Source organism: Podarcis tiliguerta (assembly GCF_965153285.1).
Source record: "Podarcis tiliguerta genome assembly, chromosome: 2".
Taxonomy (NCBI): domain Eukaryota; kingdom Metazoa; phylum Chordata; class Lepidosauria; order Squamata; family Lacertidae; genus Podarcis; species Podarcis tiliguerta.
In genome coordinates, this window is record NC_139535.1 from 51,620,211 (window position 1) to 51,643,144 (window position 22,934).

The window sequence follows — 22,934 nt, forward strand, 5'->3', positions numbered from 1 at the left end:
AGTCCCGGGACTAGGATGAGCAGTTGGAGGAGTTGCCAGCTGACAGCCCCAGGGAGGAGCCCAGTAGATTGGGACAGGAGGTGTCCAGGCTTCAAGAGATAGAGGATTCGCTTTGGATTCACAGATGAGGAGTCAGGTATCGGGAAGGGTTCCAGCAGTGTTTCACCCCAGCATTCTGCCTCATCCCCTCTCACTTCAGCCAAGCACTCTGTGTCCCCAGTGCCCTCAGTTCTCTTGCCAGCCTCACCTCCAATCCTGGTGCCACTTACAGCACTAACTGAGATTGTCCTAAGCCATTCTCTCATGAGTCTACTGCTCAGCCTGGTTCAAAGCTGATGCTGATGTCCCTTCCATTGCCTAGGTCCCTTCCATTGCCTAGGTCACAGAGGCACCAGTGTAGCTGAGAGCATATAACAAATAACATATAATGGGACACAAGGTAGTGTGTTGCTTGTTGGATCAACTTCTTAGCTTACTCAGCCATGCATAGCACTTGTACCTTTGAACTCTACTTTGCCTATGCACTGAGCATTAAAGATTTTGGCAGAAATCAAACTTCATTCTCTAGTGAGACCTAGTACACAGAGGCCACATAATGATCTGATAGCAGAAACTAGGTCTTCCAAGAGCAAATCTTTGTCCACTATACAGAGAATTTCCCTTTTGTAATTAATTCCTCTAACACAGCTAATTTTAGCTTGAAGAAATATATGTCTCCTTCTTTCTCAAAGGAGGTAGTTGTACAATTTCTCTCAACTGTTTAATTTCTTCCTGTCTTTTAATAAAATTGTTGGGTGCTTCCTTAGATGTTCCCAGATGTCTCTGTATAGTGTATGACAGTTTCAACATGATTTGCATAGCATCAGTTCTGTAGTCTAATATCTACAGATACAGCTTCTAACAAAAAAGATTAATGTCCTTCAGACTAAATTGCTCAGGCTTTTAGTTTTAATGCAGAGGGTGGCAGAATCTGATCCAGAAGAGTTCTAGTGTTTCTGTTGCATAAGGCATACGCAGACTATTGCAATGACATCATGCAAATTATGGCACATATTGCTCAACCAGTGAATTCCAGAGATTTTCAGTAGAAAAGGATATTCATTTATCCTTATCATTTATTCATTTATTTGCAGAATTGCCTGAATGGCAACAACCATCAAAATCTCAGAATAAACGTGGAATTTGGGTGGCAAAGTGGCACAAACATGTATCTTTGCATGGGGAAAAAACACAGCTTAAAAGTAGGGAACAGGAGAAAGCAAGAAAAGAAGGAGTGAGTGACAGGCTTTGTATGGCCAGAGCTACTGTGGTGTAATGTAGTGCAGTGTTACATTAGGCTTTAGGGACCTGGTTTCAAATCCCTGCTCAGTCATCAACATCACTGGCTGACCATGGCATTACCTACCTGCAGGATTTGGTGAGGATAAAATGGGCTAACCACACATGGATTGCCCTGAGCTCCTTGGAACTGGGATGGCATACCATTGGGATAAATAAACAAGTTCCCTTACGACCCTGGTTTTACATTCTCTGACCTTATGGCAATGTGCGAAGAGAGAGCCTGGCAGTGATAGGAAAACAGAAATATAGGAAAATTAGACATTTCCCTTTCCAATCTGTCCTCACACCCCAGGCTTAAGGAAAACTGAATCAAAGCCAAAAAACAATGCTGTAATTGTTTTGCTGCATCTGGATGCTTTGAGACGGACACGTTGGGCACTGCGGTAAAAACTGAACAGGACTTGTTCTCCCTCCTTCCCTAGGATGTCCAGCGTTTGTGCTGCTCAAGGGTAAAAGCCTTTTTACTTTGTTGCAGGATTTATCCATTGGCGACTGTGTCCCAGAGGACTGAAAAATTCTACCAGTAATCAGGATTGACCCAATAAACCCCCAACCCCATTGGGAACCTCTGAATACCAAATAAGAGGCATAAGTGATTCTGAATACCAATTGCCTGGAAGCACAAGTAGGGAGACTGTTGTATTTGGGTCCTCTCAGGCTTCCCATGGGCATCTGGTTGGCCACTGTGAGAATAGAATGTTGAACTAGATGGGCTTTTGCCCTGGTGTTTTCAGATCTTTTTTCTGTGTAGCTTAATAGTGTTTATACTGGCAGTGACTCTCCTGGGGTTTTCATATCTTACCTGGAGATATGGATTTGTTCCTTGAACATTCTGCATGCAAAATACCCGTACATCTTCTACCACTAAGCTATTGCCCTTCCACAAATCTTGGGAAATTTGTACCTTCACATTTATGGAGTCTGTCTGACATACAAACCAGTTAGAAAGTCATTCCTTTATGCCTTTTGGTTTGGGCTCATTCTTGTTCAGTTACTACTACTAACATGCTGCTTCTAAAGTTTAGTTAATTAGTAGATGGAAATAGCATTCTTATCTATATAGAAGTCCTACTGGGCGGAAACAATTCCTTCAGAATTCAAATTACATTTCTGTTCTCTTCTTAAATGCAGCTTCTTTTATGGTGTGGCAGAGGTGAACGTTTACTTCCTATAGCTGAAGCTGGTGCAGGGCCCCAATAAAAATATAGATTAATCACAGTGAGGAAGCAGGGTCCACTTAAAAAAATGGTAAAGCATCATTTATTAACATATGCAAAATGTTAATATTTCACAAAGAGTCAAGAGTTCATAGGTTTATCCAGTGTGTCTTAATAACAGTTTAATGTCTACCTGTACATCAAAGAGAGGCACTGAGTGAGGAATAGAGAGGTTGTGCACTGCCAAGTCACAAAGCCAGTAATCCTTGTAATTCTGGAATGAAATTATTACGCGGAGATCTACAAATATTGGCTTGGCTTGCCTCAGTAGCCACAAATCCCCTCCGCTGAAGTCTTCTAGCATGTGGAGAGGCTTAGGGGAGATGATGGGTTTTATCTCATTTGTGCTGCAGTTTGAAAAAGGAACAGTAGGAGTCACCTGCCACTGTTTTTACCTTTCCCAAATTGCATTAGAAGCCTACCTCTTCCTTGAGCCCATTGACAGAAGCAGAGGCCTTGAGGCAGATCGGGGATCTCCCTCCCCTGTGAGAAGGTTTGGAAAAGTTAACAGCAACATGTGGGAATCCTTGATATTTCTTACCCTCTCCAAACCACATTGCACACCTGAGAGCTCAAGCAAAGGGCTGGAAGTGGAGATAGATGGGCTTGCATTTGTAGGCATCTGCACCCTGTTTTTGGAAATAGCTGATGAATGATGGAATGGTTGAATAAGGATAGATGGCACGTGACCAGCATGTCATATGACCAGTCTATCATGAGATATTGTATGAGAAGATGAAGAATCTTCCTTGGTTTGAGACACTGAGGAGTGTTTGGCACAACTGCTGTTCCAGATGGATTTTGCTACCATCTTGTAATAAGTGTTTATTCAAATAACTTGAGTGTCTTTTTTTTTTTACATTTCACCATGTCCACTCTAACCCAAAACATACTGAAAAAGAAAGTGGTTGATCATAAATTCATCAGTCAAGTAAACCTCATATATATGTTGAAAATTTGTGATAATATGCATCTTGATGCAGTGATTATGAGTAGTTATTTGAATTTTGAAGCATTCTCACCAACTTTGTTAACTTTTACACTGCTTATAGGATGCTCGCAAGGTCTAACATGTGATTGCTATTAATTCAGTGCGTAGAATGGTAGAAGTTAGAAACCAGCACTCTACATTAAGTACAAGCCCCACCTGTAACAATGGAACTGGAAGGCTTCGTTCTGGACTACATAGGATCCTCTTTGAACTGAAATCTTGTATATTATTCATGCAAGTGTGCTCACCCTGGATTTCAACACTGCAGAAGTTTCAATAATGACTGCTGCAGTCTAATATTTGATCCTTAATTTTTTTTAAATATCAGTCTTATTAAACACTGATTGAGAGAATTATGTACCCAGAACAATTGTAGCATACACACAAAATAAGAAAAGGGAACAGCTGAGTCATACAGATGTACAGTCCCTGAAGGAACCCATGGTCAGTTGCAGCTTCCCAGTGTACATGGCTCTAGCAAAACAGAAATGGATGTTTACCAACACCTATGAAACCCCCACGTTTCAGTGAAAGTGGAAACAAATTATTAAGATGTAAACGTTTTTCTCTTAAAGTCAAGAGCAATGCTTCTTGCTCAGTTGGGCATTGTGCGAGTTGACAGCATGAACCCTAGAAGTAAAATAAAATACAGCAAAAGCATCAAGGCCAAGCAGGAATACACACATGGAAAGCTTACATGCCGAATTCCTTTCTGTGTGCTTCCTTACCAGACTCTTGAACTTTCTGTCCACAAGGCTTATGCCACAGGACATGGCGCAAATTCGTTTCTCTTAGAAATGCTAGACATAAATCCAGCCAAATTTAAGCAGGTTTATGTCCTACTGAATCCAACTGGAGAAAACTGAGCACAGGCTTAAATATATTTTTGGCTGAAATCAAGGGGACTTAAACATCCTTAATCTTGGCTGGATTGTGCCCATTGTGAATAAGTATGGAACCTGCACTGCCTCTAGTCGGTAGACTACACATCTTAAGCTTCCACTGGAATTCTAGGGTTTTCTGGAACTCTAGGAAAAAAACAAAACAATGCTAAAAACAAAACAAACAAAAAATCCCTTAGAAAAACCCACAGTGCTCACATAAAAAGTTCCAGAACATTGCATTTTGGATGCCACAGTGCAGCTTCTCTGTAGGTCAACTCACTTAAAGCTTCAGTGATGTACACCCTTTGTTCTTGGTGTAAAAGCTGAGCTGAACCCATTTGAATTAATAGTTCTTTTTGATATTTATCTTCCGCTCTTCTCTTCATTGGTTGTTACATCCTGGAGATGCTGAAGAGGTGCCTCCTTGCTTTTGTTTCTTGCGCCTTTTGTTGAGGAGACGGTTGTTGGATGTTTTCAGATCTTTAATCTTTACCTGGTCGTAGTCCACCCTCATGGTCGCTAAAGCACTAGTCATCTCCTCCTAAAACCCACATGAGGCAATAGTTAGGTCTTAAGAAGTGGAGGCCACTTTCCTACCATGTTCAGGTGAAAACAGAACCCTCTGGCCACAGATCTCCATTGACCTCCCCCAGCCAAGACTAAGAGTTGTGCCCTTTCCCATAAGAGAGCTCATATTCTACCCAAGTAGCTAAATGACAAGGAACACATATGCAGAATTATACTGAACATTTCTGACAAAGAGATTAGAAGGACCAAGGTGAAATAAGTAACACAACGCTACAGGAATCCTTACTGAAAGCACTGTATTTTAACGCTAACAATATTTTAATACTTTAGAACAGTGTTTCCCAACTGGGGGCCATATGGCCCCGGGGGGGGGGAAGGATATTACAAGGGGGTCACAGGTGAAAAATGCATAAATGGGGGGGGGGGGCACAGCATGAGGCTAAGGGGCCATAGAAGGAAGTGAGAAGTGAAGGGAAAAAATCATTTTTAAAAATCCTGACTGGCCAATCGCAAGCAGGTAAGGGGGTGGCCAGTACTCCTTTTTGCCACGTGCATTTTCTTGGAGCAGTCTTAGTTTGTTTCTGGCAGGAGGGGGCAATCGCTGAGGCTCCTGTTTTGACCAGTAGAGCCCGCAATCCAGAACCCCTCAGGTCAGGTAAGCGTGGTGGTGGGATGGCAATGGATAGGGCTGGATGAGCAGGAGCTGCTTTGTTGCTACCGCCAATGCTGGGCCCGGTGGCAGCCTGGGCCTGACTCTGCAAGGTGCAGGCTGCAATCCACCCCAGCACCTAGTGGATCAGGGCCTTTGGATGTTGCCGAGGGGCACAGGGCCAGTTGGCAGTGTTGGCCCAGTTCTGCAAGGCGTGGGGTGAAATCCACCCCAGTGCCTAGCCGAGTAGGGGCGTTTGGTGCTGATGACTTGCATCTAGTAAATAACTAAGTGTCTACTCAGAAGAAAGGCACACTGAGTTCAGTGGGCCTTACTCCCAGGTAAGCATGTGTGGGACTATAGTGCTTTATCCAGGCAGCCAGGGCTCCTCCTGATGATGATCTTTTTGCACGGGGTCAGTGAGGACCACTTGCTTTTTAAAATTCTCCCTGTGCGCCTTTGGGACTATATCTGAAGGTTTCCCACTCTCTGTCAAATAACTTGGGTCAAATAAGTGTCGTTTACTTTTTATAATACATGGAAGATGGATCTCCCTCAGGAGGTTCTGGACTCTCCTTCCTTGGAGGTTTCTAAGCAGAGGTTGGATGGCCATCTGTCATGGATGCTTTAGCTGAGTTTCCTACGTTGCATGGGATTGCAGTAGAAAGATAACCCTCAGGGTCCCTTCCAGCTCCATGATTCTATGTTTTCCTGCTTTAACAATATTTCATTATGCTCCTATCATTTTGCGTAATTGTATTTTGGATAAATTATTAAAAAATTATGAATAAAACATGTTCTATTTGCAAACAAAACATTTAAATAGCTACCGTTCTACTGACTGGAGGGGGGGGGGGCATGGGCATAGCCAGAATTTTTGTTGGGGGTATAGTGGAAAATGCACAAGAAAGATAGAGGAGTAAGTTTGGCCTTACACAGCCAAACCTTCCTGTGAGCCCTTGCAGAACCACTCCTGCCCTTGAGGGTGGCCCAACTGTGGCTTGATTGCCCTGATTAGGAGCCCTCATTGCTACGGGTGGCGGAGATATCTAGCCCCACCTGGTTGAGGCAGGTACAAATAGTGCAGGGCAATGTGGTCAAGAGGAGGAGGAGGAGGAGGAGGAGGAGGAGGAGGAGGAGGAGGAGGAGGAGGAGGAGGATGGGGATGGGGATGGGGATGGGGATGGGGATGGATGAGGATGGACTAAACACTGATGAGGCTTCCCACAGTTTGATCTGGTGGTGTATGTGGGTGAAGGTCTGGTGGGGGGAATTGTTGCTTTGAAATTGTTCCTTTGGGGTTATTTCTTGGTGGTAGAGGGTTTTGTATTGCTGTATAAGAAGGTTTAAGGAGGTTTATTACTGTGTAGAAGGTTTAAGGAAGTTTACTGTTTGAGGGTTTTTTTTTGCTATTGTTTCAGGAGTTTGTCCTATTCTGTTGACATAAAAATATATTTCCCCTCATATATTGACTATCAAAGGTCCTTTAAAGAACCTGCAAAGTTAATTGGCAAAACAGGGGGGCAGGTTTTTGTTACTAGGGGCAGAATCTCAAATTTGTATTGATTTTTACTTATGGGGAGCAGCTGCTCCCCTGGCCTCCCCACCCCCTGGCTACACCCATGGGGGGCCACAGGAAGGAAGCAATTTCAAAAAGGGGGGTAATGGTCGGAAAAAGGTTGGAAAACACTGTTTTAGAATATACTGTTTTGCTATATGTAGGGCTAGAAAGTGTTTTGCCTCTGAGGGTCACATGCAAAAGTGGGTAGTCACTCAGAGGCTGAATACCAATAAGCATGGTCAGGGCAAAAAGTGGCATGGCCTGGGTATGCATACGCACACACTCAATGGCTCTCCCTATGGATCAGGAAAGGACAGACTTCTGTCTACTCCACCAGGGAGAGATAACGCTCCTGCTTGCCTGCCAAATAGTTGTTTGGTAAGTTAAAGACCACTGTGCTCCCCAAGACCAGCAAACAGCTATTGGCATGTTGGAAGGAGTGTGGTTTGCATGGAAGTTGCACAGAGAATTACTCTTTCTATGCACCTTCCTACCCATCACTGTGCAAAATTCAGTATCGAGAAGGTAGACTGGGCACCCATGGGGGGGATGGGTAGCATGCAACCTGCAGCTTATGGGTTACTGACATGTGTGCTGGAGTCTGCCCTTGATTGAATATAGACAACATCTTAATCAGTTATTTCTGTATAGTTGGGCAATCGTTATGAAAATGCTGGTAATGAGCTGGTAAAAGATGTTCAGAAAGAAAAGCAAGCAAATTATCTCTGACTGGATTTGCGAATGCCCAGCCTACTAATATATGTGATCATTACCTTCACTTCATCCCAGTGATCTTTATCCTCTTGCAGAACCCGGGCAGTATGAAGAGGGGTAGGTGGCACCACCATGGATTGCTAAGGAAACCAAAGAAGCAGCTATTCAGAAACAGTAATTCTGACAATAACACACTCACACATAACTACTCATCGTCCTTGCTGATGAAGTAATTACAAGTCTTGAGAAAATTGTATAAATATGTCTCCTAAGCAACAGGAGGGAGAGACAAAAACGTACTTAGCTGCATTGCTAAGCACAGTTGCGTTTTCAGTATGACTGGAATATGTGTCATTTCCATAGGATTGCAGCTATGGAATAAGACTGAGGGGCAAACACACATTTGAAACCCCAGAGTGAAAAGCTGCCAGGGAAGAGTAAATCCGGAGCAGGAAAATAGCAGGAGGGTAAAGGGTGATATGCTCCCTCTGTTCCTGTGCTTCTCAAATTGCACTCCTCTCCATCTCACTAATAGGGCTCTAATAAATATATTTCTACATAATGTGAAAATGATCAACCCTGTGCTTCAGCACATAAGCATGGAGGTCATGCCTTCCAGGCCCTCTTGCTTTCATATCAGCTTCTGCCAGTGATAGCCAATATTGCTGGACTACAACTCCCATCATTCTTGACACTTAAGGGCTAATTGAATGGAAGCAATTGTGCAGCAGGAAGGTCCTTACAGAGGAGAGCTGCTCCAGACGGCATAACCCAGCCAAGCCATGCACCATAGGAAAAGGTCCAGTATAAAAGAATGGCAGATTTAGGTATTTAGGTCAAAATGAAATAGAAAAAGTCTAATAGTGAAAAGGAGTGCAGGTTGCCACACTTCAGGCACAAAGGAGATTTTCTTTTTCCTACACGTAACTTGCAGCTCACACTTATTTAACATACACGCTCACAACTTTAAGCACATTGCTGAATAATATTTTTTTAAAGAATGATGCAAAAATTGCATTGGGGGGAAATAATAAAATAGCAGGGGAGGGGGAAAGGGGGTGGGAGAACAGGAAAACTCTTAAAAGCACACAAATGATCTGATTGGAGAGTTTGACCCCACCATGGAACACAGCCTCAAGATCATCCGTGGGATTACAGACACTCTGAGACTTTACAAGGAAATGTTTGATGAGCTCAAGAAACAGCTGCAGCTGCCAATCACAATGTTTCTGACAAAGAAACCATCACCATCAGCGGATGTGCACAGGCAACCCTCCTCTGGATCTTAACCACAGCCAAAAACGTCTTCTGGCTACCTGTCAATCCCCACCTCCCACCCTGGTCCTCATACCATTTGCAGCAAGTATCCAGTGAAGGAGAGAAGGAGGAAAACTAAGAGGAAGACTGAGGGCTGCATTTGCCCCGCACTGGTAAGTGCAGCTATTTTTAAAAAATGCTGTTTTCCTGCTTTTCTAGGGGGGGTTCTGGCTTTACGTGATTTTGCTTATACACGCGATGGCCAGGAACCTATATTGTGAGTTATCTGTACTGCCTCTTTGTTTATTAGTATCACTGCCACTAAGTGCTTTCAAATCTGGATCCTACTCTGCAGCCAGAACACTGGGAACTGCAGCTTAATGTGGCTCCTCAGGACAGTATGTTCTGCAATCCCTAGCTCCTTTGCAGTTCCCAGGTTCCCTTGAGGGAAGGACTAGCTTTGACAGCAAACCACTGGACATACTTCTGCAGTAAGTGGTACCCTTGGCATCCTGCTTATGGATCCTTCTGGGAAATCCACAAAGATGGCCCATTTTGACTCCATGTTTCTTCATGGAGATACCTCATGAGAATCCTTCCACAAGCATAGGCCCGGAGGGAAATGTTACACCCAGTGGCCCCTATACCGGAGATGTACCAACAAAGAGAACTGGCAATATATAAAGGTAATTAGTTAGGTAACACAAATGTGTCTAAATGAATGTGGTTGGGAATTATCAGCAAGAAACATGAGACAATCCCTTTTGTGTTTTATCCTGAGCCTTGCCAACTGTATGGAATGCTGGTCAAATCAGTATTCTACTTTCTTCCTAGGTTATTTAAATATAGAAAAAGAAACAAATGTTTCAGGGAGGACTGCAAAGATAAATTAGTGTTTATAAAGTGCTTTGAGAAAATAATGACAGATGGAGCGTATGCATGTACATTCATCACCCCTGCAACTCCATTCGTTCTTTCCATTGCAAGATGGCTCCTAACAGCAGTGCCTGCTTAACTACTGTTGCATTTGTTATCTGCCAAGGGAAAAGGGAAAGGAGAGAGACTAAAACTGCATTGGTGGGATGTTAAGAGTCCCTGCCAGGCTCTGTGCTGCTGAGTGTTCCCTTTATGCTTTTGCAGTTCCATTCTATGTAAACTTTAACAAAAGGGCATGCTCTGCCACTTCTTTGATATTAAGTTCAGGAGGCAATCTAGCTCATCTGAGATTTGGAAGCACCAGGTCTCTGAGCTGAACAATATTTAGGGCTGAATTTTTTATTTTATTAGGTTGTGTGTAGGGAGAACCTGACTTCCCCCAACAGCTTACCAGAATCTGTTAACCTCACTTGCTAGCCTAGTGTTTTGCATCCATAACACATGATTATCATGCATGGAAGGTGGTGAATAATACACTTCAATATTGTTGTATTATATTTAACAGCCCCACCTGTGTTCTATATTGTGATGGCTTATAAGCAATAAATCTGAATTGACTGAAGACCAACAGATGGATAATATTTTGGTTTAAGCGGAGCCCATCCCTTTATATGGATCTGGCTTTGTTCCCCAGAATGCTCCCTAACAAATCTACGTCCTCTTCCTGATAGCACCATTTCATCTATGCATGGAAACCCTTCAGCTCTGCCTATTTAGGTGGCCCTGAACATGGGATGAATAGCATTTCAGGTGAAGCTACCTTGGATGACCAGGATTTCAACTTCTTATTGTGCTCATTCACAACTTCACTTACTTATATACTCCTGGCTAATTTCCTCCAACTTCTACTTCAACCAATTAGTTTAGAAGAACATTTTTGCATGTACACTTAACTTGTCCACCTGCTTAACTATTTACCTTGACACATTGTCTCTGAGGCTGAGATGATGCATCAACTGGGACTTTACTTGTTCTCATAGAGATGGCATCTAGATGTCTATTTAACCACTGTCTCTATGTAGCGCACAATCCCAGGAGCTTTCAAGGCATTTCTCTTTTCAACCACATTTTTGTTTAGATGTCAGCACATGGTAGAGTTGTTTCTCATTTACTTTAAACACCACCTTTTCACTTTAGATTTGCATCAACTATAGCATCCAATCTGTGTGACCCAATCAAGCTATTTACATTTATTACTGCTTCATTTTCCAGACCAGTTACAAATGACTTTTAGTAAGGCCAAAATCCTTTGCATTTAATAAATTTTGGGATCTATGAATGAAGGCAAATACAGTGTAGGTTAATTAACTTTTCTGACTTTAGTATAGTTCTGCATGAAGTAAAAGCAGTCCGCAGAAGAGCAGCACCGTGCTTGCCTTGAATTTGGGGCTGGGGGCAGGGTCATTAGAGGAATTACTTCAGTGTGGAGGTTTGCCTGGTCCACTAAGAGGCCAAATGACCAACAGCTGTTAGGAGGTTGCATGCTATCGCTTAGAGTAGCAGTTGCCAGTGTGGCACTACGGGTGAAGTGGTGCCCTTGAGGTCTTCCCCTGGCACCCTCAAAACTCTTTCGGCACACCCAGTCACTGAGCCTTGGTCACGAGAGTGGCTACTTTTTGTCCCCTGAAAAGCACATCAAATTTGAAGGAGGGAGAGTGATACTCTTCCCCACTTCCTCTTGTTTTCGCTGCACAGATTAATAATCTTTTCCCCAGAACCCTGAGAAAAGTGAAGTGTGTGTGCATGCATGTGTGCTTCCTCTCTTTCTGCCCCTCTGTGGTGGAGATGGCTGATCCAGGGAATGAGAAGGATCAGAGCGGGTGGTGCCCACATCACTTACTCAAAAATCCAGATCTCCCCACTGGTCTAAAAATGTTAGACACCCCCGACAACTGCATGCCAGCTGCTCTTAGGGGCAATACATGGATTATTTAGGGACATTTAATTTCTTTGTGTTTTTTCCCTTCCTTTTTATTTGTTTTTTATTTTTATATAGACACATATATAAGGGGATATAACCTTAATGGCAGAAGGGAATAGAAATCTAATAAAGAAACAATAAATGCACAAAACTCCAGTGAGTCCTGCATAGCAATAGACAGAAAAGCTGCCCTGAAACTGCTCAGATTTGTAGCCTTGGCAGCGGCTTGTTTCTTGCTGGAGGCAAAGAATTCTATGACATGAGAGCCTGCCATGGCCTTTTAGTTAGCATCACCCATTAAAATCAGCTTCTGGTGTTGTTTTCTTAGAGTGCTGCACATAAACCTCCACTATCGCCCCACTCAATAACCCCAACGTTTCCAGATCTGTGCCAAAGACCAAAACGCCCTTAAAGCAGGAGGCTCTCTATTCATATCAATAGAGAGCAGTTCAGCACGACGGTGCCTTGAATGTCTAATAATAGTCCTCCATAAATCCTACACTGATGAGGTAACATGGCTTTTTTTATAAGTGAGGGAAGGAGGGCGTGTGCATGGCGCACTGAACAGAAAATGCTAGCCGGGAGCAGTTGGGATGGGGGTGTAGTGTCCTTGACTGCCACTGACAGGGAAATTTTACCCCACCCCCAAGAGTTCTCTCACACTGCAGAGTGGAAATTATATCCCTTTTATACAGGGCAGACTCCTGGTTAAATGAGTTATACTCCCTCTTACCACAGCAGGCAGCCTCCTGTCCAAATTAAAACACCAACACCAACACACACACACACACACACACACACACACGAGTGCTTGTGCAGGACTTACATTAATCCAGGGGTGATTCATAAACTGAGAAATTGTCATCCTCTCTGTTGGGTCTGTCTTCAGCAGCAGACGAATTAGCTGCTTAACTGAAAAGCAAAAAGACAAACATCAATGACAAGATCCTACAAAATTCAAACTATTAAGAACCCTTGAACTCTTGTCACTTTTCCTCTGCTATCAAGTCAGAAGAAAGTCTGACACTTAAATGACTGTATAAAACATGGGAAACGTGCCTTATACCAAGTCCATTCATTTGGATTCTCCCGTCCAGCTCTGTATTGTCTACAATGATTGGCAGCAGCTCTCCGGGGTTTGGGACAGAGGGCATTCCCAGCCCTACCTGGAATCATCAAGGATCAAACCTGGGACCTTCTGTATGCAAAGTGCATGCTCTACCACGTATATACTATTTATTTAATGATAGGCCAAGTGAAGAAGTTACCCCTGCCTGCTCCAGCTGCCCACCATAAGGCCAACTACCAGTTACCCCGTGGGAAGGATTCACAGAGAGTGTGATTGCCTGATCCTGTGCTGAGAGGAGCCTGGACTGGCTCTTCTCTGCACAAAGCCATCTGTCACCAGCTGCCAGTGAGAAGGATCCTTATGACGTGCTAAATGTTGTAATTCCTTACAGTGTGTTTTTAAATTGCATTGATGTTACTTGGAAGGATTTGCATCCTGAAACATGGGATAGAAATAATTGCAATAAATATATAGCTGCAAAGAGAGAGCAAAAGCGATGAAAGGTGTGAAGCAGGAGAAAGAACAAGATTACAGAGTTAAACAGTTTCATAAGCTGAGCTGTAAAAAATACTCTTTGCTGCAGGTGCTTAGATCCACATTTGATTGCCCCATCCTAATCAGATTTATACAGAAGTTCCACCAAGTTAAAAAGAACTTGGTTAGGACTGCAGGCAAAACATCTGTACCATCTTATACAAAGTTTCTACAGCTCGTTTAGTCCCATTATATGTAGGCATTGGTCACATGTTCATCCTTGTGGAAATAAATGTGAAGAAGAAGCAGGCCCCGCCCCCTACACTTTCATCCAAACCTGTGAACACAGCCTGCCTGCACAACTGTTGTAAACACATAGGCTCCATTCACAGGTTCAGCTGGAAGCGCATGTGTGTGTGCCCACAGATTCACTTTTCACATGGGGCCATGGTCTTATGTTGTGTCCAGAAAAAGGTTAGAATTCTTGACATTTTCCGAGCCTGGAGTGCAGTGAAATCTGATTTTGACGTAACAGATCAGCAGAATTTTAAATGCAGGAACGGCTTATGCTTCTAAATTTCTGCTAAACAAATAACGTGTGGAGTACTGATCCATGCTTTTGAAATAAATCCTTGGAGCATGTGGGTCTGACTTTGGATACCTCACATCTGCACCCCGACTAATGTGTACATGAACCAGCCCTTCAATTCTGACTTGGGAACACTGGTAAAGTGAGATACATTCCTAACAATGACTGTAGTGACCAACAACTTAGGTTTGGGGTTCTGATCGATCACGGGTGTCTCAGGATGGCAGGAGGGGGAGGCATTTCCCACACATTTCCCCTCTCCCTCAACTCACTCTCTTAATGAGGTGCTCATATCCAAGATTACACAGGAGTCCTGTAAACCTCCGTCTGCTGGCCAAGCAGCACACAACATTTCCCTGCAGCTATCCCTAGGACAGCTCAGAAAGGAGCTGGCGTTTCTAACAGGAAACAGGATTTGGGGGTGTGCAGTATTTCTTGTGTTAGATGGATGACAGGGCTTTCTATTACTGCTAAACATAGTTGTGACAGTACAGTGTGACCTGCATCAAGGTAATTGCTGCAGCTTCTCTGTGAACTAAGGATGGCTCACCCGTTATGTACATCAGCTGCAACTATCAGATGCCTATGATTGTACCAACAAAGCCGGCCCGGAGGTGGCAAAATGACTCTACTGTGGTGCATCAGTAGGCTACTCACGATGCCATACACATGCTGCCTCATCCCTCTGCTACAAAATCTGCTTAGGGAGCATCATGCCTGCAAGCAGTAGGTGTTACTCAAGTTGTAGCACATGTCAACAAGGCACTAGCACAGCCAGTTCAATAGACAAGGAAAATACCACAGAAGTCATGATGGTACCCTGTTGTTGTTAATGGGATCAGATTCCTGCCCACTTTTTTTTCTGGTGCAGCACTTTTTTCAGCTCCACTCTAATGTAAGTGGTGGGTTTGAAGGAACAGTATTTGAGAAGCAGAGTTAATTTAATGGTATTTTGCGTTTCTGAAACTTCTTTACATTGTGTGTAAGAGGCAGATGTTTACTTTTCTTAAACTCTGGGAGGTTTAACAAAACCTTTTAGGAAGTTACCATCTACCATGTTAGTTCATTGGCACATCTAGTTCAGTACTATCTACAACAGAATTTCCCAAAGCGTGGCCCATAGACCCTTAGTGGTTCATAAGCATCATAGCAACATTAGCATCCTGCACACAAATTACAATTGCTAGACAACAGGGAGAAGTGGTCCACCAAGATCCTCAGCAATCATCAAGTGGTTCAGGGGTAAAAATAAAGTTTGGGAACCACTGGTCTATAGTATGATCCACTGGCAGCAGCAGCTCCACAAAATTTCAGACTGGGGTCTCTCCCAGCCCTATGTGGAGTTGCCAGGTATTGAATCTGGGACCTTCTGCATGCATGCAAGGTGGACACTCTACCACTGAGCTACATTCCTTTTATTTTAGAGATCTCCAAGTAGCATATATGCTGGGCCAGTCTCACCACAGAATATTTAAAACATTAAACACACACCCCATTGATGCACAAGTACCAGAAAGTACACAGGGGAATCCATTTACCTTCATCAGATACCTCTGACCATTCAGGATTTGGAAATCCATACTGCCCCATCCGAATTCTTCTCTTCATTCCAGGAGAAATGGCCTGGCCAGTGTTGGAGTAGAAAGGAGGGAATCCACACAAGCTACAAAAGAGTGGGATGTAGAGAAGAAATTGTACTGTCTGGGAAATGACCACATCTTTGTCTCCTCCCTGACCTTCAGTAGCCCAATGCACAGTCCCAGATGTCTGTCGTTTCTTCTGATGGAATGAGTAATAGCCCAGTGACTAATTATCTGAGTGTGGCATAAAAGGAAACATCATTTTAAAACACCATTGATTGGGGATGGATGTAGTTTGGGATAGAAGGGAAGTGTTTATTCATACATGACATGTTAAGGGCTCAACTTCGTTAATCTATTTCTCCCCCACTTCACACTTACAGTATGTACATGATGACACCAAGAGACCACATATCGCAGGATTTGTCATACTTCTCAGGACCAAGGACTTCTGGGGCTGATTGGGATGGGGAAGAGAACCAAAAGAACTGTGAATGTCAGTTTCTCTTATTTTGATCACAAACTACAAATATTTGCATTTTTTTTTAATTAAAAAAGCTGTTACTGGTTGAAATAATACTTTTAAGTATTTGTACCTGAACCCCATGGGTGCTGGTGAAGCTTGACAAATATTTCATGGTATTTTACATCTTGCGCAAGTGTGTGTGTTCTGAACTGGTGTTCCCTGTGCTCAGGCTTTGGCCCCTGACTTCCTGAGCCATCAATGCTCTCATCCCATGCTGGGAAGACTGAGCACTGTGCTTTGATGGTGCCATCTAAGATGCAGTATCAGCCCATCTGAGTCATCAGACACCTGGGTCAATTTCTGCTCACTAGGCCCTGCAAAGCCCTAGCCTCAGAACATGTTCCTCAGCCTGATCAACTTGTTTCTTGGGTAAGGACACTGGCTGCCTAAACTCCAGCCCGCTATCCTACCTGTTTTGAACCATGTACCAGATCTGACCCACTTGAACTGGCAAGCAAGATCCTAACCCTGGTTCTGGTACCTGACGGCCTGGAGCCTGACTGTTGCAGAGATCTGAAAATGGGAGGTGGGGAGGGTTTTTTTCTAAAGCACAATCATGTTCTCCCTGTGGACTTAACAACTAAAGAGAAAAGTGGGGGGGGGGGGGAACATGCAGACTCACCTACGTAATAGGGAGTATAACAGGGGGTCTGCAGCGCATTCTGCACCGTCGTCTCTTTGGCAAATCCAAAGTCTGTAAGCTTCAGTACTGCATCCTTCGCTTTAGATGTATAAAGCAGGTTTTCTGGCTGTGATGGTGTCAAGAGAGAAACATAAAATGAGGCTGAGCAGGAGAGCAGGAGAGGTTTCTGGGGGGAAGTTCTATTCAGCTGTAGGCTTTGTTCTGTTCCTCTAGGCTGATAGGTGGTGTGGTGCCCAGCATCAAGTTTGTATTTTATTATCAGTAGATTGCAATGTGGTGATGCAGATTTTAAATAAACATCAGGCCTTCTTCAATAAGTCTTTTAAAAACGCACTGAGCTTCTGGACAACTGTATACTTAGAAGATACTTGGGATCCTGACCAAGATGGTTCTTCTTCGCACAATTAAAAACTGGGACACACTAGTTCCTCTCAGTGTAGTAACATGGCCTGTGTCAAGTCACCACTGTCCATTTTCTTGTTATGGTTTAGGCATTTCTCTTCTCTGCCAAGGCACTTTTCAAGCCTCACCTTGACATCTCTGTGGGCGATGTTCATCCCATGTAGATACTGAATGGCTGTTCCAATGTCTCTCATTATTTCAGAGGCCTCTAGAAATAAAAATTCATGAGAAAGGTCACATTAACATTCCCTCCATACTTCAGAGATATGCAGCTAGGCAATGCTTCTGACTAGCAACTAGCTTGTTTGTTTGCAGGGCTAGTGTCAAGACAGGGGGAAAACTAAAATTAGCCCCAACAGCTGTGTTTTGGGTTTTGCAAATGACTATGCCTCCACACATCTTAAACTCTCCTGCTCTGCAGCACCCTTCCTAGAAGGCATTATAAAAATGACCAGAAAGTCATGTATGGTGCATACGTACAGTATACACTACTTGTTCCTATGGTATGACTAACCAATTCACACCTAAACTGATAGTAAGATTCTGAATGCCCTTTGAGCCCTCAGACTTGAGCAGAGAGACGTAAAATGCAAAGCAGAAAGGATAAACACTTACCATCTACTACTCAGTGATCTAAAGATCTCATTGCACTTTCTATGTTTGAACGTATAGTTTATAATCATCAGTCTGCTTTGGATACCTGTTTTGACATATGGGGCATGAGTCACCTAAAGCCAGTTGGCAGAAGCCATGCACGAGGACTTCTGCTTGTGCAATGGGGCTTCCTCTCTCAGAATTGGCTCTGGGAGATCAGACTGGCAGGCCCCCAACAGTGCAGAGGAGAGGGGGTGGGGAATCATTGTTCTATATGGCTGGCTGACATGCATATGAAGACAGAACGTTCAACAGTGTGATGCTGAATTCTACCCATGGACTGTCTATATTAAATTATGTGTTTAAGTCAGGATCAGTGGAATATTCTCATTGTTATGGTTGATTGACAACATCCCCCCCCCCCGTTACCTGTTCTATTTCGAATGATACTTTTAAAAAATTGTAAAAAAAATCTTTGGTGAAGTTTTAAGCCCCTTCACCTGTTTCCTCAAAGTGCCTGGGGAAGAAGAAGCTACTGAGAGTTCCTGGGCAAAGAAGAAGAAGAGAAGAAGAAGAAGAGTTTGGATTTGATATCCCGCCTTTCACTCCCCTTCAGGAGTCTCAAAGCAGCTAAAAATCTCCTTTCCCTTTCTCCCCCACAACAAACACTCTGTGAGGTGAGTGGGGCTGAGAGACTTGAAAGAAGTGTGACTGGCCCAAGGTCACCCAGCAGCTGCATGTGGAGGAGCGGAGACGGGAACCCGGTTCCCCAGATTACAAGACTACCGCTCTTAACCACTACACCACACTGGCTCTCAGAAGCACAGTAGGACCTCCCTTTCATGTGGATGGCCTGGCTCCACACTATCATAGCCATTGCAGCTTGACAGAGGAGAGAGTTGGACACCTCCTCTCCAAATTATATGATCCAGACTGATTTGGGTTTTCTTTCTGACAAAAAGCCACTAGCCCCCCACCTGATCTACAAGCTCTTTATACACACACACACATAGAGAAAAAACAATTTAATGCTGTACCTTTTTCTGTGAAAGCTTGGTCGCCTCGTTCCTGGATCCTGCTGAACAGCTCCCCTCCCTCCATGCTGTGAACAAAGTGCAAACACACAGAGGATTCATAATGCAAGCACAAAGGGGGTCCCATCTCAGTAGCTTGGTTTTTTTATATATGAATACTGCTGTTTCCACTTCCTATCTGCTGTGTGCATTTCTAATATTAGCTTTATTATCCTTAAAAGGCGGCCAAGACATTGTTACTATGGCCTTATGGCATAGATGAAGGCCTCAGTAACTATTTTGCCTCACAGTTGCTCAAATGCCTAAAACAGCTCTGATATAAAGAAACTATGATGCTTGTTCTGTAGCTGTAGCTGATTGGATTCAAAGTGTCCTGCTTGCAGAGTTTTAGAGCTTTGGGGTGCTTTCTAGGACCATTCAGATACAGTGGTACCTCAGGTTAAGTACTTAATTCGTTCCGGAGGTCCGTTCTTAACCTGAAACTGTTCTTAACCTGAAGCACCACTTTAGCTAAATGGGCCTCCTGCTGCTGCTGCGCCGTTGCTGCACAATTTCTGTTCTCATCCTGAAGCAAAGTTCTTAACCTAAAGCACTATTTCTGGGTTAGCGGAGTCTGTAACGGAGTTACAGCGGAGTCTGTAACCTGAAGCGTATGTAACCTGAAGCATATGTAACCCGAGGTACCACTGTACTTGGAAAGCAAGGCTGCAAAAGTACATGGGAGGAAAGGCAGCAATCTTCCCTTTGCCTACTCCTCAGATACAGGCATAGCAATATCTCTGTAAACTTCAGTTCAGCCACTTGTTACATTATATTTCATATATACATTTCATATATACATTTCATATATACATTTTTTAAAAAATGTTTAGGGGTACTCTCATTTTCCTACTCATATTGAAATACTGCCCCTCAATGAGGCCAAACTTAGATTCACAAAATGTTTAGGGGTATGCATCCCCCCAGAAAAAAAGCACTGCATATATATTTCCTACCACATTGCTTCTTGACCAGGTTGCAATCTTGCACACAGGCTACTTTAATCACACTAACTTCAATAGGATTTAATCTACTTTAAAGCACACAGGATCACAGCTTAAATCCTATTGAAATTAATGGGCTTTAAGGTAGCCCGTGTGCAGAATGGAACCTACATATGAATGAGCAGGAAGAAAACAAACAAAAAAAGCACAAAAAAGCTTTAAAGCCTGCGGTTTTAATATAGAGGCAGGCTCTTCAGAGAAAGCTGAATCACTGCTCTTTGTTGACCCTACTGGAAATGAGCACATCAGACAGTACTGCAGGAAGGCAAAGAGTAATCCCTGTTGTTCTGATGCCATCAAAATTCTGAAAAGTATGAGAAAAACAACAGAGGCAGCAAAAGGAGGGGAAGATAACACACAAATAAAAGATAGAGTCAAAGCCAGCCCTATCAAAACTCTGCGTAAGAAACCACATAATGATAAAGAGGAAAAATGTGATCTGAGCAAACATTTTTTGGGCCAAGATGTGAAATGGAACCCTTAGAACAAAGATATGGGAAGCTAGGCTTGCCTATATCTCCACTGATTTTGATGCAAGTCAGACAGTTTCCTATGTACCTACTCAGTGTTCAGCTTACAAATTTGGCTCTGAACAATATATTGCAGGGAGGGAGGGGGGGTGGTTTCAACACACCAGCACTGGCTCCACCCTCTGCATCTCCTCCAGGTTTTTGAGAGCTTGCCAAAACAGCAGTTCAACTACATTCATTTATTCACCATCTCAGATCATGTCTGCACAGGATCATCATGTCTTTACAGGAGCTTTCACAAACATAAAACCCCGAAAAGCCTATCCTGGCAACACAAGGGGAATATCAACATTATTTATTCAGGAAGTTGGTTGGTGTGCTTCAAAACAGAGCTCTTTGTTAACAGCAGAATTTTTAGCCTCCTAGTATGTCTGGAGAAAGTTGGTCCAAACAAACAAGAGCCAGAGTGTGGCCTAGTGGTTGGGGTGTTGGTTTGATCCCCGTACACCAAGGTTCAATCTCCATATGGGACAGCTGCATATTCCTGCATTGTAAGGGGTTGGACAAGATGATCCTCAGAGTCTCTTCCAATTCTACAATTCTATGATTCTAAGCTATCCTGTTTCCAGCACAGCTAAGACCTCACCTTCTATTTTCTCTGACAATTTGTTGCCTCTCTCTGACCTATGGCAACAGGGCATTAGTGCCTCCTTCAAGCTTAACTCCTCTCCTCTCTCCTCTTGCAAGCCTGATTAACCACCCTGGAAATGTATGAACTGAATGGCAATATGCAGTTCAACCAGATCAGACACCAGCATCAACCACAGAGCAGGGAGAGCTATGCCCTTCAAATTCTGCCTTGTTGGGTTTTCTGGTTGGCCACTGTAGGAAACCAGATGCTGAACTAGACAGGCCTTTGGTCTGATCCTACAGGGATGTTCTTATATCTGCTTCCTACTACGTTAGGCAAGGTTGAGCTCAATGCAAACTTCTGAAAGGGAGTGGATCGCCACAAGGTGCTGCTATTGTTTTTTCAGGGCCAGAATGGACTCTGCTCTCACGCGAACATGCGCCGTCACGGATCAAAGTCAATGCAGTGAATGGTTTGGACTGGACTAGCATTCTTTGTGTGGAACAATAGTCACTCACAGAGAATAATGAAAGAAAAGACAAACGAAGAATAGTGCACATTCTTGCCTTCCCCAAGGTTCTGTGTTGTTGTTTTTTAAAAAGATTTTGGGCCCCCCATCCCCCATAATTCCAGAAAACTCTGTAAAGCCACATTCCACTGGAGAACCATTTATGTCCATGTGGAGATGGCAGTATTGAATCAGTAGCTTATGTACTGCTAGTTTTGAGGAGTGAGGTTATTACCCCTCTACTACTATCCATACCAGGTCGCTCAACCATTGCTACCCTGTCTTTTCTTCCGGCAGATCAAGTTAACTAGGTAACAGCAAAAACTGCAAGAATTTTAGCAGAGGCAATTAGAATAAGATCTATTATTTGATTAATTTTCTAGCATTCCTCAGCTTAAAAAAAAAAAACAACCCCAAAAAAGCCTATTGGCTCACATGTTTATCTGTGGCTACATTTTGTCAATTTTGTCATTTGTATTGATGTAAATCTCCAGAATGTATTTTGTATAGCTAACTATTTAGCTCTATCTTCATACCATTCCATGATGATCAGGATGCACCTCTTCCCATGATGTATGTTCTCATAAACATCCAGGATGTGGACGATGTGTGGACAGCCCGAAGCCCGCCAATGATGATCCACTTCCTGTCGTGCTTTTGGGCTATCATACAAGAGCTGTAAAGGGGAAAGAAACAGGAATAATGGTCACATTTGTCTTCCTGGACCACCATACTTAGAATTCTGATGGACATGGAACTGAGCAAATATCTCACTGAGCTGGACAACTGCTAGAGGGGCAGCCACATATTTGTTCCCAGAACAAACACAGGGACCTGACTGTGAAGTTGCTCTGTGCCTGGGAAAAAGCAATTTCACAAAATAGCGCCTACCCTGTTGGACTAGAGAAGCCTTAAAGCTACTAGCTCTATGATATCAATCCTGACCCAAATATCAATTAGTTTCTAGGCCCAATTCAAAGTGCGGGTTTTGACCTATAAAGTCTTAAACAGCTCAGGACCACAATACCTCAAGGACTGCCTCTCCCCATATGAACCAACCTGGACCCTACAATCATCATCTGAGACCTGTTTTTGTGTGCCTTCCATGACAGATCTGGAGGGTGGCAACACGAGAACAGGCCTTTTCTGCAGTGGCTCCCTGCTTGCAGAATGCTCTCTCTAGGGAGGCTTGCCTGGTGTCTTGGTTGCAGATCTTTAGGCACCAGGCAAAAATTATCCTAGGCCTTGGGCAAATTTAATCAATCAATTAAAAAGGAATTAGCCTAGGCCTTTGGCTAATTAAACAATCTATGGTCTTTTTAACTGTGTATGGCGGTATTATTTTTGTTTTCTGTTTTTACATTGGAAACCA

General features: G+C 43.4%; 1 protein-coding gene across 1 annotated transcript in view; it reads right to left on the minus strand.

Moving 5' to 3' along the window:
* Positions 1-2,573: 2,573 nt before the first annotated feature.
* Positions 2,574-22,934, minus strand: part of MAPKAPK3 (MAPK activated protein kinase 3) — a 70,080-nt gene continuing 49,719 nt past the window's right edge. The window contains exons 3-11 of the mRNA XM_083429495.1: positions 22,099-22,238; positions 18,914-18,978; positions 17,411-17,490; positions 16,860-16,986; positions 16,093-16,168; positions 15,670-15,794; positions 12,826-12,911; positions 7,945-8,025; positions 2,574-4,974 (exon numbers count right to left, since the gene is read on the minus strand). Of these exons, the coding sequence (XP_083285621.1) occupies positions 4,816-4,974; positions 7,945-8,025; positions 12,826-12,911; positions 15,670-15,794; positions 16,093-16,168; positions 16,860-16,986; positions 17,411-17,490; positions 18,914-18,978; positions 22,099-22,238 (939 nt within the window). The 3' untranslated portion in view covers positions 2,574-4,815. The remainder of the gene's footprint in view (positions 4,975-7,944; positions 8,026-12,825; positions 12,912-15,669; positions 15,795-16,092; positions 16,169-16,859; positions 16,987-17,410; positions 17,491-18,913; positions 18,979-22,098; positions 22,239-22,934) is intronic.